Raw genomic sequence first — 12,862 nt, forward strand, 5'->3', positions numbered from 1 at the left:
GTCTGTATATAGGATATACTGGGGGCTGAGTCTACATATAGGATATACTGGGGGCTGAGTCTACATATAGGATATACTGGGGGCTGAGTCTACATATAGTATATACTGGGGGCTGAGTCTACATATAGTATATACTGCGGGCTGAGTCTACATATAGTATATACTGGGGGCTGAGTCTACATATAGGATATACTGGGGGCTGAGTCTACATATAGGATATACTGGGGGCTGAGTCTACATATAGGATATACTGGGGGCTGAGTCTACATATAGGATATACTGGGGGCTGAGTCTACATATAGGATATACTGGGGGCTGAGTCTACATATAGTATATACTGGGGGCTGAGTCTACATATAGTATATACTGGGGGCTGAGTCTACATATAGGATATACTGGGGGCTGAGTCTGCATATAGGATATACTGGGGGCTGAGTCTGCATATTGGATATACTGGGGGCGGAGTCTGTATATAGGATATACTGGGGGCGGAGTCTGTATATAGGATATACTGGGGGCGGAGTCTGTATATAGGATATACTGGGGCTGAATGTCCCAAATGGTGCACTATTCCCTCTGTAGTGCACTGCATTTGACCATGACTATGGGCTATTCTACTGAATACAAAATAAGTCCATAGACTCCAGTAGAATTCTGTTGTGGATATTTTTATACATGATTAAACTCAGTAGAAGGGCTAGTTTGTATTGACATAACAATACATTTTATGTCATGATCTGGATGGAACTGGTGTTTTTTAGAATATTGTTCTGTTCCAGAACAGTATAGATCCCTTTCGTTGTCAGTTCTGGTTCTGTTCCTTGAAATTCCAGTTTTCTTTTCTGTTTCCTGAACTGGTTCCAACCCCTGGTTTAGAATATTGTAAAGTATCCATTAATTAAATAATAAATGCAAACAAACTGTAATCTTCTTCTTCATTAAAGGTGGATGATGTTGGTAGATTGTCTTTATCCATGAAAAGTCTATTGTATCATGGTGATGATAAATCATAAGAATAAAAGATGCCATACACTTACAGCATTGTTGGAATATTATAAACTGGCTGGTTTGACCCCTGAATACTGATTAGCTGACAGCCATTGGTATATCAGACAGTATGACAAAACATGTCTTTTTACTTCTCTAATTACGTTGGTAACCAGTTTATAATAGCAATTAGGCACCTCGGGGGTTTGTGGTATATTGGCCAATATACCACACCCCCTCTGGCCTTATTGCTTAAATATAAGAGGCTACTCTGGTGAATGTTTGACGAATGGAGAGTGGATTATCTACTTTACACACAATCTCTGCTCTACTTGTTCAGCTTCCCAGAGAAGAGGCTACACCGGAGAATGTTTGTGATGAATAAAAAGTGGTGCTCATTTTATTAAGTTAGATCAAAAACTGAATCAATGTAGGATCATAGGCTGAGTTTACACAGGCAGCCAAGATCTGATGTGAAAAAATGTCATGTGATTGGTCAAAAGAGCAATGAATGGAGAGAAAAAACCTCAATTGGGCTGCCTGTGTAAACGCAGCCATAATGCCAGTATTCTACATTTGTGCTCACCCTCCTTTCACATTTCTCAACGTGAATTTAAAAAAGATAATTTTTCAAGTCTTAGATCTTGAGTTATGTACAGTGTTGTTTTGAAGTAGCCTACAGCGTTGTGAATGATGTACAGTGAATGAATTTTAGAGCATATGGCGTTAAAGAACTAGCCTGTCTTTTGTTTCAATAAAAGCACATGGCCTATTGTCTATAGTGGCTCGCGTTGTTGAGTTTTGACGGCATGAGAGAAAAATGCGATCGTTCACAAAATCATCCAAATCAATCTCATTTGCCAACAAAAATAACAGCTAAAAGACCGTTCGAAACACTTTCCAAATGTTTTACACGAAAGTGGTTGGAAAATTGTTTTGCACTCCGTGCAACGTTGTGCTGGAACACGAGAGAAGGTCGACAATCAACAGTCACTTCGAATCAGCAAAGTATGTGAGAATGTCAGAACAGTTCCCACAGCAGCGGCAGATCACCAAGACTGAAGTGGTAGCAGGGAAGACTGGCAAGCGCTGAAAGAATCAAGGTGAGTGGCGTTCTACTCAAACTTTTACTCCGTTAACCTTGGCTTTAGTAGGGTGGTCGGCACTCTGCTCTCCCCAGTCTGTCTATGGAGAGCGCTGCTCAAAGCGCTGAGTGCAATTTGTCAGTTTTGCCGTATTAAACTATATACGTATGACGAAAGCACAATCTTTCTGGATTTAAAAAGAAAATGGTAATACCGTTTTAAAAGTACATATCAACCATAATAGTCTATTTTTACGTTTTCTGTTCTTCATCTCCCTTACGATCCTTTCAGAAAAAAATCACAATAATTTTGAAGACAACAAAAATCGATGCTCAAATTGAAAGCGATTGATCAGCTTTGAATCTATTAGTTTTGTTTGAGAGAATGTGAGTAGGAATGAGAGGTGCATCTTGTGTTGATAGCAAGCCCCAAGCCTGATGGAGAGGTGTGTGTGAGTGAGTGGATATATTTTATCTAATTAATTGGTGCAATTGTTATTTTTCAGATTTGTGAAAATTGGCTACACACTTGCACAGCAGGCAACATGCCCCTTTCCAAAAGTGATCACCCCTCAATGAGGCAGTTTCTGAAGGAGAAAGTCATCAATGGAGGTGCCATCCCTGGATACCACCAGCTACAGCAAAAGTACTTGGGAGATGTCTACCTGAAAGTGAAGGAAGAACTCAAGCAACATCTTGCAGGGAAGCCAGTGGCAGTCATCTTTGATGAAACTCCAGATGTTGAAGGAAGATGTGTACTAAAATCCTCATGGCACCACTTGAAAAGGATACCTGGGGAGAATTATTGGCTACCTCGCAGACAGTGTTTCTAGAGCAGTGCAAACATTCAACAGTTTCCATGGCGGTGGTGAAATGTCTACAAGACTGCAATATCTCCAATGATGACGTCTTTGTCTTTGTCTTTGACACAGACAATGCTGTGTACATGAAGAACGCCTACAAAGCTGCACTTCAGCCATTGTTCCCCAACTCCCTGCACATAACATGCATGGCTCACATTATGAATCTGATAGCATGAATGTTTGTGGAAAGCACTCCCTAAGTTTTTTTCGCAGATGTTTTACCAGGCAGGGGCACGCAAAAGAAGATACCTTACCTTCCTCACCAACAAACTGGCAGGACGGAAGAGAGCGACTATGGCTCCCAATCCATGAGCAACAAGCGGGAACTCATGGTTCTCAGCAGTGCAGTACCACTTCGAGCAGTTTGGCCTCTACAATGGGTCCATGCTGTGTTGTCATGTGTTGCTGCCATGCTGTGTTGTTGTCTTAGATCTCTCTTTGTGTAGTGTTGTCTCTATTGTTGTGATGTGTGTTTTGTCCAATATTTGTATTTAATTTATTTGTATTTTTAATCCCCCGTCCCCGCAGGAGGCCTTTTGCCTTTTGGTAGGCCGTCATTTTAAATAAGAATTTGTTCTTAACTGACTTGCCTAATTTAAATAAAGGTAAAATAAATGCAAATGGAGATGGAAATACAGGTATGATATAAATCTACATGCATTCTACAATTGCTTAAGTCATTGTCATATCATTGTAATTATGCCGTGTCATTTCATATTTCATAGTCATATTTCCTATGTTCGTCTTTTTTTATTCTGTGTCATTGACAGGTGTGTGGCCAAAGTGCACCACAGTCTGTAGAGAAACTCCACGAGATGCTACAAGACCACGAGCTGGTTCAGTTGCTGCAGATTCAGCTTAACATCATGGCAGACAAGTGCAAAGTCATCCTGCAGCTTCTCGACATCTTCCAGAGCAGACGCCCCGTGACGACAAAGATCTTTCACTATTTAGAGGACTTGCAGATGAATATTGCAGCCAACAAAGAACTACAGTATGAGGCTTATTTACACTACTTCGACGCAGTTGACGACTTGCCCTTTGCTGTGAAAACAAACATCTTGAACTCTGTTGAAGAGGCATACAGCAATGCAGAGGGAAAAAACTTACAAAGTACATGTCAGATGGACAGCCTGTCATGGAGATCCTCCAAGAAGTTAGGGTGTTTTATCCACGTCACTTTGTGTTTATGGTTGACAGAGTGTCCAGCTACAAGGCTATTCCAGCTACAAGGCTATTCCAGGAACTTGAGATATAATATGTCTTAATTGCAGATTGGACCCCAGGTGTTTCTTTTGTCCTAGTTTAATCTTTTTTAGTACCTACAGATTATGGGGGCATACATTTTTTTATGTTGGAACTCTGAGCTAGCTTCCACCCCTTTTTTGTTCAGAAAAAGAGCTGTTCAGGAAAATTTGAGCACTTTAAATGTTTCTAATTGTTTTTGTATTATGTATTCTGCTTAAAATCGTCCTAAAACTGAGCGCATATGACTTTTTATTGCTTTATATGAAATTAACGTTAAGAAAAAATATCACAAAATGTATCGCAGAATTTCCGAAAAGCTTCCACAAAATCAAGCATTTTTGGAAGTAGAAATCATAAAAGAATGTCGTGAAATCCTGTATTATGTTGGTAGATTGTCTTTATTGATGTCAGTATAGTCACTTTAAATAATGCCACTTTAATGTTTACATACATTACTCATCTCATATGTATATACTGTATTTTATACAATCTATTGCATCTTGCCTATGCCTCTCAGTCATCACTCATTCATATATTTATATGTACATATTCTTATTCCATCCCTTTAGATTTGTGTGTATTGGGTAGTTGTTGTGGAATTGTTAGATTACTTGTTAGATATTACTGCACTGTCGGAACTAGAAGCCAAGCCTTTCGCTACACTCGCATTAACATCTGCTAACCATGTGTGACCCATACAATTGATTTGATAGTAACATTATGATAATAAAGAATAACAGATGCTGTACACTGTTGTAATAATATAACATCACACTGCAGATGGAATGTAATGATGGCTGTCTTGTTTTGGTTTAAATCTATTTGCATTTGTTTTGCCTGACTTCTTTCCGTCAGAGGCCGGTAAAACATGCACAATGACTATGCTGATACGACGCTCACGAACATTTCCTGCAGCATCTCATAATCCAGACCAAACTCACTCGGAAAGTGGATACATTTTTTCGGTTTGCTCTACGAGACCTCACCATTTCCTCAAGTTCTTTTCAGCCAAACATTTAGCTACAAGAAATCAGTTCCAGGTAACTATTGCAAATGTTTAACATGTTTTTAAATTCTGCTTGTAGCACGGTCTGTAAACCAACATATTCAATGATGAAACGGCAGTGGTTGCCGCGGCCTGGCTTTGTTGTTATCCCAGCTAACTAGCCGTTAGCCAGTTACACATCTCCCGTCCAACCCGTGTGTGTAGCTAGCTTGCTGACTTTATTTCAGGGTAACGGTTGAAGTGTGACTTTTATTTCATAGTTAGCCAGCTGTCGACTCATCGTGAGTAAAATGACTGTTGCGAGAAATTAGGTAACCGGCTGCTCATTGTTTAGCCACAGGCCTTTTGGTAGGCCGTCATTGTAAATAAGAATTTGTTCTTAACTGACTTGCCTAGTTAAATAAATAAATACAATATTTGGTTTTAGCTATCTAGGTAACGAGCTAGCAAAATTAGCAGGACTAAACGTTGCTAAACTAACGTTAGCAGGTGTTGTGCCGAAAATCACCCCCCTGCCAGAATTCAGCCCCCTAATGCGTGAACGCGTACGCACGCACGCAATTCTAAATTGTCTTGCATTTTCTTGGCACAACACCAGCTACCGGTTTATGCAAACGTCGAATCCTAAAGCTTCGAACACACCTACAGTGATTTTGCGCAAAATGGTATGCAGCATCAGTTCAACCTTCAGCTACCATTTCTGTCAATCCGTCCAGGCATACACTTTTATGCCTTCGATCAATTCAACGCAATGCTGTAAAGCAAACACAGTGTCCCATTGGATATGAATGAATGTACTTCTGGTGTACCAAAATACAATGATACTTTTGGTGTGATCAAGGCGTAACTTTATGGAAAAAGTGTTTTCAAGCAAATTAAGAAGGAATGTCGACATAACTTGTAGCAATATAAGATGCAAAATTCGGGTTTCCATCAAAATAATAAAATACAGTTGTGAAACAGGCAAGAATAACAAAATTCTTCCGGGTCAAGGATCTTTTGGAATCCTTCAGAATAAGAGTCCCGTCATGGATATACTGGATATAGTGACAAGATACATGTCTCTCCGCCCGAATTATGGGAGTGGTTGTCCACAATGCTTCACGGTGGGCTGTCTAGCTCCCGCCTATCCTTTCTTTGAATTGGTCGATACATCTCATTATTGTAATCCTTTTTTGAATATTTGATGAGGGTTGTTGACGTCAACCGCCTGTATTCAATGGAGAGCGATGGATCAAATCAGTTGTTATTGGTCACATACACATGGTTAGCAGATGTTAATGCAAGTGTAGCGAAATGCTTGTGCTTGTAGTTCCGACAGTGCAGTAATATCTAACAAGTAGTCTAACAATTCCACAACAACTACCTAATACACACAAATCTAAAATCTAAGTAAAGGAATGTAGTAAGAATATATACATATAAAGATATGGAAAAGTCTGTATGTAGGTAGCAGCCTCTCTGTGTTAGTGATGTTTAATAGTCTGATGGCCTTGAGATAGAAGCTATTTTTCAGTCTTTCGGTCCCAGCTTTGATGCATCTGTACTGTCTCTCCCTTCTAGACGGTAGCAGGGTGAACAGGCAGTGGCTTGGGTGGTTGTTGTCCTTGATGATCTTTTTGGTCTTCCTGTGACATCGGGTGCGGGAGGTGTCCTGGAGGGCAGGTAGTTTGCCCCCCGATGATGCGTTGTGCAGCCCGTACCACCCTCTGGAGAGCCCTAGCGTCATGCCAGGAATATGCATGGCCATCTCGAGACTCCAATGTTTTTTCTAAAAGTTGTGTGTCTCGCATGTCACGTGTCCTACTTCTATCAGTACACTCGTAACGACATAAGGATGACACAACTTCTATTCGATCAAGTAAACCTTGTGCAGCAAATAAGCCATGACTTTTTTTGTTGAACAAAATCGACCCACTCTCATTGACCTCCATACAAAACTCCCTGCTCGGTGGGTGAAACAACGAGAAAACGGCACCTGCTGGAGGGAGACAGATTTGCAGCCGAGTTGGGGCCTCTCTCTTCCTCTTCCTCTCTGTGTATACGTTGTACATAAAAGTATTTCTATAAGATTTTATGCAATTTGTTTGTTTATTAAATTTTTTCCAGCCTAAATGGTGAACAATGTGTTCTGTGTATAGTCCTGTTAATTATTGTCCACAATTATCCGTTTTATACTAGTTATCATACAAAGAATAATTAAAATATTTATATAAAATATTGTTATTTATTTGCTAATTTTTTCAAGTCTAAATGGTCAACAATGTGTGTCCTCCTATCATTTATTGCACCTTACACAATCTGTTCGTTGTGCTGCAGTAAAAGGTCCATTCTACTCTGGAACACTTCTAGTTTCCAAGTCCACTGAGTTTAAAATACACACTAAAAACAATTCTAAACTACTTTTAACAATTTCCACTGAAAATTATACAAAAACAGTGCAGATTGACAGTTTTTGCTGTTTGGTGCCGTCATTGTTACCAAACTTTGTAGAATTTTCTGTGTAAATTGTTAAAATTAGTCCTTGTGCATGGAGTTGTATGGTTTGTTTAACTTTGTATTCATTGGTTTTTCATACATTTTAAAGAGACAACTCTGTGTCTACATCACTCTGTTACCTAGGAATTGCCCCTAATTCTAACACAAGAAAATGCTTGTGTTGCCTAATAGCCTATAGGCGAATGTTTGAATAGGCTACTGAGTGTATCAGATATTAGTAATGAATTTGAACTGAATATGCTTGTACTCAAAAGCCAGTGGTTTTTCTCTACTTATAGCCTAATCTGACTGGCTGTTGCCGTCAATCCTATATTTATTATATGGAAAAAGGGTTCCTGCTGGACGGGATGTGTGGTTAGCTAGCTTAGATACATGTTTGTCTTTTCTGGAGCTATACCACGATCAGGTTTGTGAAAATCACCCTGAACTCTTTCGGTCTCCTCTTTTAGATCCACCTTCAGCCTACCATGTTTGAACCAGATTCTGGTTGTGGTGTTCCAGCCCAGAGAAGCTCACAGCGGGGTCCAGAGTTGCTGTCAGTGAAGCTGGGTGACTGCAATCAAACCGTGGAACTCAATGTGATTGTCAAAGAGGAGGAAGAGGACAGAGAAATCAACGAGGGGGAGGAGGAAGAGCGAGAGGATGACAGGGACTCAGTTGACTCAGGTAAATTCAGGCTAACATCCTCTTTGGTTCAGAGAGTTGAACAACCAAAAATAACTATTGATTTTCTGGTTAATTAAGAAATTGTAACTTAGATATGTTTTTGGTAGTTAAGTCAATTAGACCATGCCAATTTCAAGTTTATCTTTCAAAAAATATATATATTTCTGAATATTTAGGCAAGTTAGCTGGCTAACTCATTGATTCTGCTTTGTATTATACCCATCAGGCTTCTGTATGTGTAAGAGTGAAGGCGAGTGTCTACCGACAATTTGGCAATGCATTGTAATTTCACAATGGCATTATCTATGTGTGATGCTATGCAACAAGCCCATTGCAAAGTATTTATCTCAATACTCTGTTAATCCAAATTAATGTTGAATCCTGCGTTGGTAAGCTTAAAGCCTTTGTTTCTTTGTCAGTTTCTGACCATATATATGTTCATATTCTTACAGGAGAGATCCCCAACCCAGACTCAGTCAACAAGCCCAGTTCCACAGCATCAAGACTACCTGGACGTGGGAGTTACTCCTGCCCTCAATGTGAGAAGAGTTTCAGTTCCTTAACTATTCTAAAAAATCATCAAAGAGTACACACTGGAGAGAAACCTTTCCACTGCTCTGCATGTGGGAAGAGTTTCAGTGAGAAAGCAAACCTTAAGAGACACGAGAGATTACATAGTGGAGAGAAGCCTTACCACTGCACGCAATGTGGGAAGAGCTTCAACCATTCTGGAAGCCTTAAGGAACACCAAAGAGTACATACAGGGGAGAAACCGTACCACTGCTCTCTTTGTAGGAAGCATTTCAGTCAGCCAGGAAGCCTTAAGAAACACCAGAGAATTCATACAGGGGAGAAACCTTACCACTGCTCACAGTGTGGAAAGAATTTTCGTTTCGCAGGAGACCTAAAGAATCATCAGAGATCACACAGTGGAGAGAAGCCTTACCACTGTTCTCAGTGTGGGGAGGGATTCACTCAGCTCAGGCGTCTTAAAAGTCATCAGAGGAAACACATTGGGGGGAAGCCTGTCTGTGCTTTAAATGTGATTGTCAAAGAGGAGGAGGTTGAGAGAGAAATCAAAGAGGAGGAAAAGCGAGAAGTTGAGGAAGAGGAGGACAATAGTGGTATAGTTGACCCAGATACATCAACACTACCTGGTTGTGGTCGTTACCCCTGCCATCAATGTGGGAAGAGTTTCCGTTCCTCAAGTAATCTACAGAATCATCAAAGAGTACACACTGGAGAGAAGCCTTACCACTGCTCTGAGTGTGGGGAGGGATTTACTCAGCTACAACGTCTTAAAAGTCATCAGAGAATACACATTGGAGGGAAGCCTGTCTGTGCTTTAAATGTGATTGTCAAAGAGGAGGGGAGTGAGAGGGAAATCAAAGAGGAGGAAAAGCGAGAAGTTGAGGAAGAGGAGGACAATAGTAATGTAGTTGACCCAGGTACATCAAGACTACCTGGTCGTGGTCGTTACCCATGCCATCAATGTGGGAAGCGTTTCCGTTCCTCAAGTAATCTAAAGAATCATCAAAGAGTACACACTGGAGAGAAGCCTTACCACTGCTCCCAATGTGGGAGGGGTTTCAGCGAGAAGGTAAACCTTAAGAGACATGGCAAAGTACATAGTGGAAAGAAGCCTTACCACTGCACCCAATGTGAGAAGAGCTTTAATTATTCAGGAAGCCTTAAGGAACACCAGAGAATACATACAGGGGAGAAGCCTTACCACTGCTCTCTTTGTGGTAAGAGTTTCAGTCAGCCAGGAAACCTTAAGAAACATCAGAGAATACATACAGGGGAGAAGCCTTACCACTGCTCTCTTTGTGGTAAGAGTTTCAGTCAGCCAGGAAACCTTAAGAAACATCAGAGAGTACATACAGGTGAGAAGCTTTACCACTGCTCTCAGTGTGGGGGGGGTTTCACTCAGCTAAGAAGTCTTAAAAGTCATGAGAAAATACACATTGGAGGGAAGCCTGCCTGTGCTTTCAATGTGATTGTCAAGGAGGAGGAGGAGGAGGAGGAGGGAGAAAAGAAAGAAGTAGAGGGAGAGGAGAGTGACGTGAAATAAAGGTGAAGTGCGGATACATAAGCAACTTTATAGGTATTGAAATTCACACCTATCCTTGCAGTTGCATCTTCTGTGACAGCATGGTCATGGGCAGCACCATTTGAGTTTTAAATCAGTAAGGGCTTTCCTGCACAACTGTAAAATCCGACTGTAGCCTTGTCACAGCCAGGACAGCAGTCGGGGTAATTCCTTAACGTAATAGTATCATCCGTATTTACATGAGATCGAGACAAGATCATTAACAACTATAGTGGTTGCTGTAATAGTGCTATGCCCAGGCCTAAACCCTGATTGGTTTTACGTTAACTATACATGTCTCATTGTAAACCAGGTTGCCAGTCCGGGCCTAAGCCTTTGTTCCTGGCCTTGACCCAAGCATAATTTATTTTATGAATTACTTCTGAACAGGATACCAGCTAATGTGCTGCAGTGTGTATAGTCTGAACAGGATACCACCTCCTAATGTGCTGCAGTGTGTATAGTCTGAACAGGATACCACCTCCTAATGTGCTGCAGTGTGTATAGTCTGAACAGGATACCTCCTAATGTGCTGCAGTGTGTATAGTCTGAACAGGATACCACCTCCTAATGTGCTGCAGTGTTTACAGTCTGAACAGGATACCTCCTAATGTGCTGCAGTGTGTATAGTCTGAACAGGATACCACCTCCTAATGTGCTGCAGTGTTTACAGTCTGAACAGGATACCTCCTAATGTGCTGCAGTGTGTATAGTCTGAACAGGATACCACCTCCTAATGTGCTGCAGTGTGTATAGTCTGAACAGGATACCACCTCCTAATGTGCTGCAGTGTGTATAGTCTGAACAGGATACCACCTAATGTGCTGCAGTGTGTATAGTCTGAACAGGATACCACCTCCTAATGTGCTGCAGTGTGTATAGTCTGAACAGGATACCTCCTCCTAATGTGCTGCAGTGTGTATAGTCTGAACAGGATACCTCCTCCTAATGTGCTGCAGTGTGTATAGTCTGAACAGGTACAAAGCCAAGGTTAGTGATTTACTGCTACCTGCAGTTGTGGAATGTTAGCTCAGGACTATAATTCAGTGGTTGACTCCTCCTCCTGACCTGGATGGAATTATACGACCTGGATGTAGTGCACTACATTTGACCATGATTTTGGAATGAGATGTTCGACGAGCAGGTGTCCACATACACTACGTCGGTTACCACTACAAAAGTATCTTCCTTTATCTTTTTTTTTAACTACAAACATAGAAACGTGTCATTTTCACATATGTTGATGTTGGGGTGGTGCTTGAGATGATAAATATGTAGTAGAATGTTTTTGAAATGTCCCTTTAAAGGTACGTATGCCCATGTACATGACTAACATTTAAATGTAAAACAGTTCATAGTAGCATAATCTATTTTTGACTTGAGCTGAATAATGGGGCTGAGTCTATATATAGTATATACTGGGGCTGAGTCTATATATAGTATATACTGGGGGCTGAGTCTATATATAGTATATACTGGGGGCTGAGTCTACATATAGGATATACTGGGGGCTGAGTCTACATATAGGATATACTGGGGGCTGAGTCTATATATAGTATATACTGGGGGCTGAGTCTATATATAGTGTATATACTAGGGCTGAGTCTATATATAGTATATACTGGGGGCTGAGTCTATATATAGTATATACTGGGGGCTGAGTCTACATATAGGATATACTGGGGGCTGAGTCTATATATAGTATATACTGGGGGCTGAGTCTATATATAGTGTATATACTGGGGCTGAGTCTACATATAGTATATACTGGGGGCTGAGTCTATATATAGTGTATACTGGGGGCTGAGTCTATATATAGTGTATACTGGGGGCTGAGTCTATATATAGTATATACTGGGGCTGAGTCTGTATATAGTATATACTGGAGCTGAATGTCCCAAATGGCGCACTATTCCCTCTGTAGTGCACTACATTTGACCATGGGCCCTATTCTGTAGTGAACTACTTTTGACCATGGACCCTATTCTGTTGTGCACTACATTTGTCCATGGGCCCTATTCTGTAGTGAACTACTTTTGACTATGGGCCCTATTCTGTAGTGCACTACTTTTGACCATGGGCCCTATTCTGTAGTGCACTACATTTCACCATGGGCCCTATGGGCTATTCTATTGAATACAAAATAAGTCCATAGACTCCAGTAGAATTCAGTTGTGGATATTTTTTATACATGATTAAACTCAGTAGAAGGGCTGGTTTGTATTGACATCAAGTCTATTGTTATGTCATGATCTGGATGGAACCAGTGTTTAAAACAGGGTTTGGAACCTGAAAGTATTTTCCAATCATTTCGTTCTGAACAGAACCGTTATTGTTTTTTTGTTCCATTCCAGCAAAGTAAAGTTCTGAACCGGTTCTAACCATTACACGCTGGGCATCTTGTTGTTATGACATGT

General features: G+C 40.7%; 1 protein-coding gene across 1 annotated transcript; it reads left to right on the forward strand.

Annotated features, from left to right (window-relative positions):
* The first annotated feature begins 5,058 nt into the window (after window positions 1-5,058).
* Window positions 5,059-11,961, forward strand: LOC106564031 (zinc finger protein 883-like). Its single transcript, XM_045690610.1, has 3 exons — window positions 5,059-5,222; window positions 8,137-8,353; window positions 8,806-11,961. Exons 1-3 carry the CDS (start codon window positions 5,064-5,066, stop codon window positions 10,425-10,427), a joined length of 1,998 nt encoding a protein of 665 aa, XP_045546566.1. The 5' UTR covers window positions 5,059-5,063; the 3' UTR covers window positions 10,428-11,961.
* The last annotated feature ends 901 nt before the right edge of the window (window positions 11,962-12,862 follow it).

Source organism: Salmo salar, chromosome ssa12 (genome assembly GCF_905237065.1).
Source record: "Salmo salar chromosome ssa12, Ssal_v3.1, whole genome shotgun sequence".
NCBI lineage: Eukaryota > Metazoa > Chordata > Actinopteri > Salmoniformes > Salmonidae > Salmo > Salmo salar.